General features: G+C 27.4%; 1 protein-coding gene across 1 annotated transcript; it reads right to left on the reverse strand.

The window, feature by feature from the left end:
* Window positions 1-1169: 1169 nt before the first annotated feature.
* On the reverse strand, window positions 1170-2624 carry LOC107948920 (zinc finger protein 10). The gene is made up of 2 exons (XM_016883583.2): window positions 2451-2624; window positions 1170-2268 (listed from the first exon to the last, which is right to left on the reverse strand). Exon 2 carries the CDS (start codon window positions 2200-2202, stop codon window positions 1315-1317), a length of 888 nt encoding a protein of 295 aa, XP_016739072.1. The 5' UTR covers window positions 2203-2268; window positions 2451-2624; the 3' UTR covers window positions 1170-1314.
* Window positions 2625-13943: the final 11319 nt, after the last annotated feature.

The following is a 13943-nucleotide window of genomic DNA, read 5'->3' on the forward strand; positions in this document are numbered from 1 at the left end:
ATAAAATTTAAATATAATAATTTGAATGTTTATTTTTAATAGAAATTAAGGAAAAAAATTATTTCAAATGTAAGTTTTTTAGGAATGAAATCAAATTAACTATTACAGTACTTATTTATTTTGTTCGAACATATTTTTAGTGAATTTTTTGTATTAAAGAAAAACATAAAATTCTCAAAACCTGTTATATTTAAAATTTTATTTGATTTATTTAATAAATCTTGACATCCAATAAATATGAATTTCTGAATATCAATATCTACTGATCTTTTTTTTTATCTCTGGCTTAATTATATTATTGTAAAGAAACAATAGAAGAAAGAACAAAAGATGCGTAGATAGCGGCTATAAGTCATGGTGGCATAATAATATTCTCCTCAACATTAAAAAAAAAAAAAGAGGAAACAGCACATATTGATATCGTTTTTGCAATACTTAATTGGAATGATTCCCGGAGTTGGTGTGGCAAATTTGGAAGGATTATAAAGGGAGAAGTATAATAATGATGAAAGGGGAAAAACATAACACAAGTATATGGAGTTATGTGAGAGGATACCAGATCTGAAAGATGATGATGATAATGTCGATATAATAAAACAAGAGAAAAGGGAATCCATGTTGCTATGTATCTGACTTTTACATGCCCTTCGGATTTCAATATCCATTCCATGCATCTCTGCTCATCAGTCTAGGGATGTAAATCTCTGATGCTGTGTCAGTGAGGTACTGAATGAGAAAAAAGACCTAGCTACCTCACCATATTCCATGCAGTACCCTTTTCTCACTCCATACAAAGATGTGTGTGTGTCGTACTGGACCAGTGAAAAACCCTAAAGCATTACAACTAAGAAAAAAGTTTTAATCAAGAAGGGCTGAAACTATATATGGCCGAGATAGGCATAGATATTGTCGACCTTGGTTTCGGAATTAAGCAAATATAGTACAAATATTCATAAACACAATCGATGGGGCCAAGAATAAAACAGTCTATTCGCTGTATATCTACGATACTTTCAAGAGCAATTAGTTAACATCATATGCATGGTGATGATATTCTTCTATCAGGAAAGGAGATTTTTCAAGTTCTTATCCTCTCCTACAGGATATATTTTCATATATATGTAATTTTTGTTACAACCTGTGAGTTCATAAGATTCAGAGAGAGCTAATCCACCATCAAACTCAAAGCAAATAGACATTCAGAGGGAAGGGAAAAATATCAAATATATATGAGGTTACAAACAACATATGATTTAAGAATGGCCAGAAATTATATGTATCCATTTAAGTATAATCTTCTGATCAAACTACTTTTTACCTTGGGCCGAGCCTTAGCTCAAGGTCTATATCATCATCTGAGCTAGGGCTAAGCTCAGACACCTCAGCTGCTTGGAGATGGTGTGTTTCAATCGAAATCGGCTTCAGTAAGAACGGTAAAAACGGTGTATGATCAGTTCTCTTTCTCTTGCAACCGATCTCTTCTTTACTACCGGAAGTAGTAGGGGGTGTTCGTCCTCGTCGAACAATCAGATTCAAGCACACAGATAAATCGGTTTGGACATAATCTGCTTTAACACTACATCCGGATTCTAGGATACTTGGACACTTCTCTCCTTCATTCCATAGATCAGAGAAATGGTAGTATCTGTCTTCAACAAAGTTTGACCATGATTTTGTGGATGTTTTAGGGGACTTCATGGAATGGCCTTGAGCGGTTTCTGAAGATAAAGCAGGGACTAAAGTTGGTTCAGGACAGTTGTCTTTAGAATTTGAGGGAGGTGATGGAGGAGTCCCATGATTGGAATTAGGGTTAGGGTTATAAACGAAGTTACAAACTTCATCAGGTTGGTATTGGAAACTCACAGGTAAAAAGGGTTTTTGAATGTGATTGGGACTATTTTGAGGATCATGATGAAGGATTTCATCATGGGAAGTCGGGGATTGCTTTAGCCGAGCTCTATCCCTCCTGTGGACATTCATGTGACCTCCTAGAGCTTGAGCTGATGTGAATTCCCTGCCACAAAAGCTGCAAGAATAAGACCTTGGAGGCCATATACAACCTCCAAGAGACCCAGCAGTATCTTCTGCAAAAGCTTGCTCTTCCCATGAATCATCATATGAAGCCTTTGTTGAGGGTTGAAGATTATTGGAACTCAAACCAGGCTTCCTATTTGTCCACATCCAGTACCGTGCTTGATTCATTGCACTCTTAGTTAAAGAAGCTGAAGTCAACAGCTTTCCGGCAAGCTGCAACGACAGATAAAAAGCCTGGAACTGATGATGATTAGACTTGGGAGACAGATTGAAGGAAAGTCTAATAAAGGTTAAAGACCTAAAACTACATGTTAAAATCAGAATCTATACATACTTTGGAAAATGAATAAATTGATGGCTAATGGTCTAGCTACTCTTGTTGCTTATTTGGGTGGGGAATAGGGTTGCAAACTTACAAGTTTGTGGGTCCTGAATAAGGAGGAGTTACTTCTGGGATGTAGCTGCTTACAGACAAACTGTGATCGTCTGACTGAAATCCTAGAGAAACTTGGCAAGAAAGACAACACGGTACATTTAATGCTTAGATGTCATCTTTGGACACAATATCAAAATCATTTTATTTGCTTTGAGATACTGGGGTTGAAGTTTTATAATTTACGCAGAGATTTAAAAATTAACATGTGTTTTATTTATTTTATTTTTATTTTTTTAAGAATATATGATCCCATTTGTGAAATTGTAGATCTCTTCAATAATTATCCTTAATTATAACCTTCCCTCTTTTATATGAAAGAATTAGTCTCAGTTCAAGTATATATAATAATTTCTACCTTTGAATTATATATTAAATTATGTTGATGGGTTAAAACAACAAATTTTCTGTAAAAATGTATTTATAAAAAATTATAATTAATTAAATTATACATGGTGTGGTAAAAACTTTGTATACAAAATTTCATGTTTCATCTTTAGAAATTTGATTTACTTTATTTTAAATATAATATAAGTTTCACATAAAAAAATTAAAAGAAGAAACCCTTTCAATATCCTAAAAAAAAAAGTGTTTTACAGGTACTTTTGGTAATGCATGTAATTTAGAATGAACAGTAAGAAAAAATTGGGTCTTTGCTTATATTATATTTATCAAGGGAACTTTGACAATGAGATACGTTAGTGCAATTGTGTTGCACGTTCATTAGCTAGTTCAATTGTCAAGAAGAATGTTTTTGTTGAAATTTATATTTAACCATGTGAATTCGGATCAAGGATTTCCTTAGAATTTCAATTATTTTAATCCTAATTATATATACTATTTTTTGGTACCTTTTTAGATGGATGAAAAAGCAATCAATCTTTTTTTTTTTCTGAGTTATATATATATATATATATGAGGCAACAAGTCTTCTAAAATGTCTAAATTAAACACGAAACGAATATTGTGGATTGTTAAAAATGGACTGTAGCTCCTGTCTTCTATAAGCTCACAGTTAATGCATAAATAATTTGTTCGCTAGTTTAATCAGTAAAATTTACTCTTGATTTATAATATAATACAATTAATTACTAGATTTTAACTTTGACTTTTTCCTCATCTTGTGACAAGTTGTAATGCTTTTACACTGTGAAAATAATATTATTAAGAGGGATCAACATTATCTTTTTATCTTTAAAAAATATAAAAAATAGTAAATTATTATATTAAAATAGTCACTGTTGTTTATTTTAGGTTATATTTTTTTCACTTATTTTTGAAATATTATGTTTTAGTCACTTACATTAACATGTTATAACATTCTAGTCATTGAGCTGCTAATTGTTGTTAACGGTGTAACGATAAGCTGACATGGCACATTAAATCATCATTTCAAGCAAAAATTTTAGATTAAATTATACAATTGGTCCCCATATTTTTTCATTTTGAGCAATTTAATTTTTCTTTTTTTTTCTTTATTTTCCATTCTCTTTTGCTTCTCCCTCTTTTTCCTCTTTTCTCCATCTCTTTTAACATAGTTTTTCTATGTTTTCCATTTGTTAAAATTTTTTTATGTTTATGAAAAAAGAACAAGCAAAAACTAAAACAAAAAATAAACTTGCTTCGCATATTCTCACCACAATTACAAACCCTTATCGTCCATCATCGCTTTAATGAACTAATTTGGATCTCTCAATGACGACCTTATTTATCTTACCTACAATATTCTTGCCCTCTTGAAACTACGTTGTTTAACGGATTCTTCAAATGAGCTCTACATTCTCAATGACTAAAATGACCACCATACAAAACTTACTCTCAACTTTATCCAAACCAGTTTGGTTCCATGCCCCCTTTCTTTCTTAGGTTCATCCATGCTTGACTTCTAATCAAGCTTTCTTGCTAATATTCAAGAAAGTTTAGATCAATTTTATCATTTGCTTAATTTTATTCGTTAGAAATAAAAGAAAAGGAAATGAATAATCTACACAATTCTATAAAAGTTTGGAAACAAAAAAAATTGTTTAAAATATAAAGAATTCAATTTATGTTTTGATTTGATTAAGGATATGGTTTTTTATATTGATTAGTTAGATCCAATTTTAGTTTCAAAATTAGGTTATATTTAAATCGAGATTTGATTTAGAATGATTAATATTCAGTTTTGAGTGAAATTTAAGGAATCATGTGAACGAAACAAGGACTTGGTTTTTTTAGTGGGCAAAGAGTATATATATTTCTGTAGTGAAGACTATGAGAAGGGAGAAAAATAAAGGGGGAGAAGAAAAAGAAAATAAAGAAATAAAAAGAAAAAAAATAAATTGTTCAAAAAAATATAAGTATAGAGACTAGTTTTAATAAATAAAAAACATAGGAAAATTATGTTAAAAGAAATGGAGAAGAGAGAAAAATAGAGGGAGAAGAAAAAGAGAAGGGAAAAAAAAGAAAAGTTTAAAGAACATAAAAGGAAAAAAAATTAAATGGCTCAAAACAAATATATATATATAGGGGCCAATTGTATAATTTAACCTAAAATTTTCGTTTGAAATGATGATTTAACGTGTCACGTCAGTTTACCATTACATCGTTAACGACAATTAACGCTTGGTAACTAAAATGTTATAACACGAAAACGTAAATGACTAAAACGTAATATTTCAAACATAAATGATTATTTTAATAGTTTACCCTATAAAAATATAAAAAAAATAATTAAATAATAATATGTATCTATCTATTAAAACAAGTCGTTTTGTATTGAAATATGACATTTTTTTATAGAGTTCAACATTCTTTTTGTCATTAATTTATGAGGAAATAAATTAAAAGTTGTTGTATTGCTTATGAAATATTTGACCTTAAATTTCCTTTTACAGAAAAAAAAGAGGATGGTAATTGAAATGAACGTTGTTGATAGAATTAAAATATCTTTGGGATATTATAGTTTAAAAATGATTATGTAAATAGATAAAATTAATTAATTATAAAATTATTTATCTCGGGAAATCATGGACAATATCTGAGACCCTGTTCTGTCATGGTATTTTATAATTATGTCTGAAACAACAGATTTCCAGCTAGCATGCATCACGTGAATTTTTGCTTCATAATAAACCTTTCATTGACTCAACTTTGGCATCACCCTAATATTTTCTTCAATTAATTTTCTTCCTATATTGACTGTTTAATGGATGAAATGTTGGAGACCCTTTCAAATTTTGAAGAAACAATGAATATATAATCAACCTTAAAACTTTGAATTCTTTATTATAGTAAGTTGTTTGTCCAAACATTTACGCTTGGTCCCCCTCGATGACTGCAATTAGGTTAATTTGTGAAAAATCTATACCCTACTTACGAGGTCTTATACTTGCTTACATTATATTATAATTCAATATCAAAGTTTTGTTACAAAAGATCAAGTTATAGACTCAAAGTTCAAGAAATTATGTAAAATGATCTAAATTAAATAAATTATTTTTTAAAGGGGCCAAAAATATAATTTTTTTCATTTAACCAAAGCTGAACAGTCTTAAAATTAAGGTATTCGTTTTTAAGTACTAAAAGGGGTATTATCTCATTTAATGGGTTAAGGTCATTGCTATGCCCTTACTACTAACTAATTCCTATGTCAGGAATTTTAAATTTTATTAAATAATATTTTTTTTATAATTTTGATTTCTACTAATTATAGTATATTAGTGATTTTATAGATTTAAAAAATATGATAAAAAATATTATCTTAATTTCTAAAATAAATAATATATTATAATTTTTTTTAAAAAAAAGAGAAGAAATGAAAATTATAAAATATATTTTCCAACCTCTTACACTAATTTTTGGATCAACAAAATCAAAAGTCAATAATTAATGTGATATTTGTTATAATTAAATACTGAGGTAGGAATCAGTAAATTCCAAAAGATAAGACAAAAGAGAAAGAATTATCATGTACTCTAAAATTACAAAATATTATCAGGATTTAGACATTTTTTTTTAAAATTTAGGGTTGAGTATAAAATTAGTACAGCAGTCGTATAATTGTCTTCCCTTTAAAGATTCCATATAAACTGTCTTCATCCTCCTTTCGATTAAAAGAAAATATAAGAATGCAATAGCAGGGCATTGAACCAAAAAGTAATGAAGATTAAGAAATATTATATTTTAATCAGAACTTGAAAGCACAGGATTTATGTTAGGTATGATATGACACTCATGACCACATTAATAGATTACGGTATTTATATATTTTTTTAACCATTAATAAATTTAATTTTATATTTCAATTAATATTCCATGTTTTATATTTCTATTCCAACCCCACAACTAAAAATGATTAAATTTAATTCTCAACAATTTATATTTTTATTATCCAACAATCAAAATATTTTCTGCTAACCTACTCTTCTCTGAATAAAGGATTCCATATGATTATTATGTGATATATTGAAAATAAAATATTTTTAACTGAATTATCACCTATCTTCTTCTTCTTCTTTTTTTTTAAATATAAACAAAGGGATTTTTTAATTTTGTTTATGGAATTAAAAAGATTTTAGATATATGTATTTTTACAAACTCAAAATGCCTAATTAAATTAGTGTTATGAATCAATTAGATATTAATTCAATTAAAAAATGATTAAAATAATAAAAAATCATTATAAAGATATTTTTATTTTTTATCTTTTTATATAAATTCATAAATGATTAGATTTAAATTTAAAATATCAAAATCTCCAAAACTTTCAAATTTACTGCTTGAACGAAAATCTTATTTATTTTCTAAATATATTATTACATAAAAAAATTCACTTAAATTGTGCGACTATCCGCAATAGAAAAAGTTGTCGGAAGTCGAAGTCATTATCCAATATCGTAAATTTATATAAAATAGGAACAAAATTTGGGTGCAAGTAGTGATTTAATAAATACAGCTCATTTCACCATCATTCGTCATTAATAATTGAGTATAAATTTGTCAAGTACGTAGATATTATCACCCTTAAATTACTCCATAATTTAGTTCAAGGTTTATCATCTTCATCTTATGCTATTCACATATCTAAAATAATATTAAATTTCTCATTAAATTCGGTATTATAAATTAATGGGTATCAAATTAGGAATTAATTAGATACCAACTCAATTAAAAAAATCAAATATTTATTATAAAATAAAGAACAAAAAAAAATATGAAAGCAATAGAAAATGTACTTTATTGATCGAAATGGATGATTACAATGCATCAAAGTCTCTATTTATAGGCATAAGAAGTATAAAAAAAAGTAGAGATCTAATTCTAATAACTATTAGAATTTAAAATACATTAAAACTTTATCTTAATCATTATGAACATCAACTTAATAAGATATTCATAACACTCCCCCTTGGATGTCCATTGGTAGATAAGGATATAATGTGCCTCGTTAAAACCTTATTAAGAAAAATCTTATGGGATAAAAACCTAATAAAGGAAAAAAAGTACACAATCTATAATACGCATAATATACTGTCTCATTAAAAACCTTATCAGGAAAACCCAATAGGACAAAACCTCAATTAAGGGAAAAAGAGTGCAACGCGTATTTATTTCCCCTTATAAAAATATAACATATTTTCTCATATTCTATGTATTCAATCTTGAATACTAATTTTTCAAATGACTATTTGAATGTATTTGCTAAGCATTTATATTACTATTCTTTTAAAAGCCATGAGTGAGAGAAATTTAGGGAAAATATTTTGATCTCTTCAGGACATTCAACAATAATCATAACAAACTTTAATCATGATTCTTTTATAAAAACACAAATAAGTATTTTGGATCATTTTATAATCCTCCTTCAACTATTATTCACTAAGTCAAATTTACCACATATGTTCAAATTATTTCAATTCATATAAATGAACAATTTCTTGAGAATTTTAATATGCTTCTAGCATCTTAAGTCTTTTAAGGATTTTAATATAAAATTTACTATATAGTGGTTCATAAAAGGTTGTAACAACAACCATTAGACGTAAGTTAAATCTTTTATGAACTACCAATTTGATAATATATCTAAATGTTATTGCATCCACCACAAAAAGTTTGATAATATATCTAAATGTTATTGCATCCACCACAAAAGAATATTATATCTTTTCATAATCAATGCCGGGAATTAGCGAAAAAATTCATATTTTTATTCTACTTTTGCAAAACTACTTCATTTGCACCCTCACTGGCTTTATACCTTTAGATATTTGGATTACTGGTCCAAAAACTCCACAAATTTAATTGTACTTGAGTTGCGTCTTTCTATTTTAATTAATTTATTCCATATCTATATTTCTCAATAGATTTATTCAAGATCCTCATTTTATTTCATTATTTCAATAATAATATTGCATGCAAAATTATTGTCGACCACTTTTAATATTTGGTTTCATATTTTCTCGAATTAACATAACTTATTGAGCTCTCTTATTTTCATTATTTTAAAATTTAGTTTCAAGTACCTGAATCTCTTCTGAAGTTTTACTTATTAGTTATGTCTTGGGTCTCTTCTGCAGCACCCGCCTCCACTATATGACCATCTAAAAGAATTTTGATTTTTGGAGCCGATCAATCTATTATTTATTCCAATTGATTGTTCTATTGGGACTTTGATTCAAATTAAAATATTAGATGGTTTATAACACTTGGTTATTCTCATTAAGTTTATAAATACATCTAACAGTTAACTTGTAATGAGTTATCCTTATTGAACTTTTGATTCAAATTATTCTCCCCCTAACTCATTACAAGTTATTATTTCTCTTCCTCTAATGTCGGGAAAAGTATCGAATCAAAATTGTAATCAGAAATCATGTCATAATTGAATCTTGAATACATTCAAAACATCTAATAATATAAAGAAACTTGCAATTAATATATACTCCCAACTTTCTTTGAGGATTCACTCATCTTTGTGTGTTGTGGTGGATCAACTGGAATATATATACACATACAAAAATTCAAAAATGAGAAATATTTAGCTCTTTACCAAAAACCAATTTTAGGAGTATTTATAACTTATTGGCTTGATGCGTATAACACGTAAATCAACATAATCTCATGTTGAAATAGGAAGTTTAGTTCTCATAAGTAATGGTTTAGACATTAATCAGATGTATTTAATCAATAATTTCTCTAAACTATTATGCGCAAACTTTTATAAAAGTTTTTCAAACTCAATTAATAAAAGACTGAGATATAAACTCATCAGTATTAGCAAGATGAATTGTCCTAATTACATGATCTGAAATTAATTATTTAAACAAGCAATCTTGCAAACAATAGATTACAAATTGATAACACATATGTGGTTATTTTATAGATGCATCTACCAAAATCATATATTATTAAAACCATCTACATAGTGGATGAATGTGCCCATATTCATTTAAGAAATGCAAGACGTTAAATCTCAACTTTAGCTAGTGAGTTTCTAAGAATCAATTTTCATTAAGAACAAACAACAAATGAGAATTTTTTTAAATTAAAGAATATTTTGGTTCTTTAATGAATGTCCATATAGATTCTCAATTAATTTTCGCATCATATATGATCTAGGATAGTCTAACTGGTCACGCCAAATAGTAAATGTATTTGTATGAGTAAACTTCTAGTTTACTTCAGCATGTTTTTCAATTGTACTAATAATGTAAATATAAATTTTGACAATGATAATTTTATTGTCATTCTTTTTTATTTTGTATCCACATATAAATACTATTGTGACATTTACTACTGGAAATGTCTAAATCAATGTGAAGTCTATAATGCCACTAAGTCAATAAGTAAATATAATTTTCAAACAATTATATGTAATATTCGCTTCAGAGAATATGCCGAAATTTCAAATATATAAAAAAAATTGCAACTTCAGGTGCATCCAACCATAACGAGCTTTAGATAGAATTATCATATTTTATTGCTCATAAATAGATCTTTCGCAGTTAAATATTTTGATTCTAACTCCTTAATGGGGATGATAAAGAAGATTACAAAGATTATAAAATAAATACAAATTAATAACACAATCCTCTCTTTTTCATCCTTTCAAGCTAGATATTTATAGCAATAGTGATTCATATGAAATATAATATTTTCCTCATTCACAATCTCAATATAAGATCCATTATAAATATCTTTTAAAACCAATAGATTAACCATCACAAGATATTAATATATTAGCTCTTCTAGAGCTTTCGACTAATTTTGTACTATCAAATATTAAAATAATATTTATTTATTTTTAGTACCAAATAAGATAAATACTTTCTATCTATAATGATAGAGTTTATTACTACATTCTCATATCATTCCTCAAAGAATATTAACAGAAACAAAATATTTGAGCATATGTCATATGTGGTCAATAATCTTTCATATCACATTGATAATATAAGTTATCTTTACCCTTTGAAGAGTTATCTTAAGAACTCTCATTGTTCTCTTATTTATTACTATATTCCCACTTTTATGGTCCATGATTATGTCTTTCATTTTCTTTATGTTTATATTCACTTCGGGGAATGCAACAAATCTAGTAGGATGAACTTATAAACATCCTAATAGATTCTTTATTTCATAATCACCATCGCAAACATGCGTGAGATTTCAAATCAAAATCTATCTATTTATGTTGTCATGATTAGTCTTCAAAATCTATCTATTTAACATCATCGTCATCACCTTGACTATTATCACAAGCACTATTACAAGTAGTAAAACAACTTTGTTTTCGTAATAACATTTATTATCTAATAGTAAAAATCATTTAATAAATAATCAAAATTTTCATGTACAATGCTTGAAAATTATGCAATACACATTGTATCAAATTTCAATACCACATATATGTTATAAAATCTTATCTTGCTCTAATAAAATATTTATAAGTTCAATTTAAAAGATATCATACAATCATTCAACATTAGCAAGTTAATAAGAATAAATAGATCCTATCAAATATCCCTTTAATCAACAATGGTAGGTTAATAACACTTTCCACCATAATTTTAATAAAATTTAAAGAATATATAAAAAATATAAATATTATGCATAATATAACTTAATTAAGAAACTTCAAAGAGAATGATTTACCCAAAAAAATAGAGAAAACATATCATATTTGTCGAAACCATTTTTAATCAATTTAAAGAAAAACAGGGAATCAACTTTTTGAAAATAAAACATGGAGTCGCCACCGATCTTTTTGCTTTGGTGTGATCGGATCACCTAAGAATTTGGTTATTTTAATAAAACATTTTTGGTTTACTAAAACAACGATTTTGGTCTACAAGCTTTTGAGAAAACGGGTTCGGAAGTCGGTTACGCATGAGGAAGGATTAACACCCTCACTACGCCCAAAATTAGTACCAAAATAATTAAATATTGTCCTTATGTCTAAGATTTAAAAATGTTTTTGAAATGTGGTTCCTTTTTTATAACATTTGAATAACCCGAGTTGGTCATCAAAATTCTCTTGCTTAAGAGGAATATAGTACCACATCCAGCACGATAGGACATAATCCTTTATACCCTCGAAAACATGATAAATTTTGACTTCCAAAAATTTATATGTCGAAAATCTCAAAAGGATGCCCAATTATTTAGTCCAACGAAAAATCGAAACCCAGCACAGTAGGGCACGGTTCCTCGAATTTCGAAACATCGAGCGTTGCCTTATTTTTAAAATTTTAAAAAAACATGAGTGAAATTCTAAAGGAATATTCGATTATTTTGAACACACAGGAAATTGCAACTCAGCACGATAGGGCACGATTCCCTGAATTGCCAAACATCGAGTATTACCTTCGTTTTGAAGAGTTTTTAAAGATATGAGTGAAATTCCAAAGGAATCTTCGATTGTTTCGAACAAACGAGAAATCGCAACCCAGCACGATAGGGTACGATTCTCGAATTGCCAAACACCAAGTATTGCCTTCGTTTTCAAGAGTTTTTAGAAAACGTGAATGAAATTCTAAAGGGACATTCGGTTATTTTGAGCAAACGAGAAATTGCAACCCAGCACGTTAGGGCACGATTCCGCGAATTGTCAAATATCGAACATCGCCTTCGTTTTAAGAAATTTTTAAATGAATACTTATAAAACTAGCTTAAAATGCATTAATTTTACTAAAAATACATGGGGTGCAAAAACAATGAAACAAATAAAATTGGCCCAAATGTGTTGGGGATGAAAGCATAGTATCAAGCACAAAGTAAATATATGTGATTACAACATTACATTATTGAATGATGAAGATAGCAATTCGAACATATAATTTGAAATAATAATAACTTCCCAACACATCATGCTCGAGCAATATTGACAACCAAACCCGATGAATCTCTTCTTTAAAAAATATATACATTTTATAACTTTTGTATGGTAAATTAATAGGTATAAACAAATTTTCGAATGATAATAGATTTTAAAATAAACAAAGAAAAGGAATTTTGAAACCAATACATGTATATAATTTTAACTTACAAAAATTTTAAAACTAGGTAATACGTGAGAGAATTTGAAGTAAAGTATATAAAAATAAGTATAATAGTACATGGATGAGTTCTAAAATTAAATATTACATAAGAAGAAGCATGAAATACCAAAATAATCTAAAATGAAATATATTGCCTTAAAAATGATGACACATAAAACAAAAAGCTTAATAGAATTAGTACAAATATATAGAAAATAATAGATGATGGTGTAAAAAAACAAAATATAATAAAATAAGGTTTCTAAAAGAGATGAATTTCGTATAAACAGATTTTAAAAGGAAAATATATATACACGAATGGATTAAAAAAAAGAAAAGAAATATGCACATAAAACAATATGAAATCGAAAATATATATGAAAAATAATGTATACATAATAACATATGAGACTATTTAAAATAAATACTAAATAAATTTTGAAAACCAAAAGAAATTTTAATACATATGAATAAAAGAAATCACAAACTAAATAATATAGGATAAAAAGAAACTACAATAAGATAACCTTAAAAGAATGAAGAATAATATATTTTTAAAAACATATAAAAAAATCATTAAATTAAAGAAACTCGATTGAAACAAAGTAAATCAGGTGGACAATTTATCAATAAATTTGATTATTAAAACAAAATAGTTCCAAAATAATATGTTAAAATAATAAGTTTTAATATATATATATATAAATAAATCCTAAAGGATATAAAACACAAACTAAACTTAATTGAAATAAACACAAAATTGAAAGGATAACTTCTAACTAAAACAAATCATTAAAACTTAGCTAAGGGTCAAAATACAAATGCGCACAAATGATTGAGGATCTAAATTGAAAATACACCAAATCCCACAACGCTGTGTTTAGACGTGGATTAAAATGCAATAGCGCGTAAATCCCAGGGATAAATTAAAAAGAGTAGAGAAAATGTGGCCAGGG

The sequence above is a fragment of the Gossypium hirsutum genome, chromosome A04 (genome assembly GCF_007990345.1).
Source record: "Gossypium hirsutum isolate 1008001.06 chromosome A04, Gossypium_hirsutum_v2.1, whole genome shotgun sequence".
Lineage (NCBI taxonomy): Eukaryota > Viridiplantae > Streptophyta > Magnoliopsida > Malvales > Malvaceae > Gossypium > Gossypium hirsutum.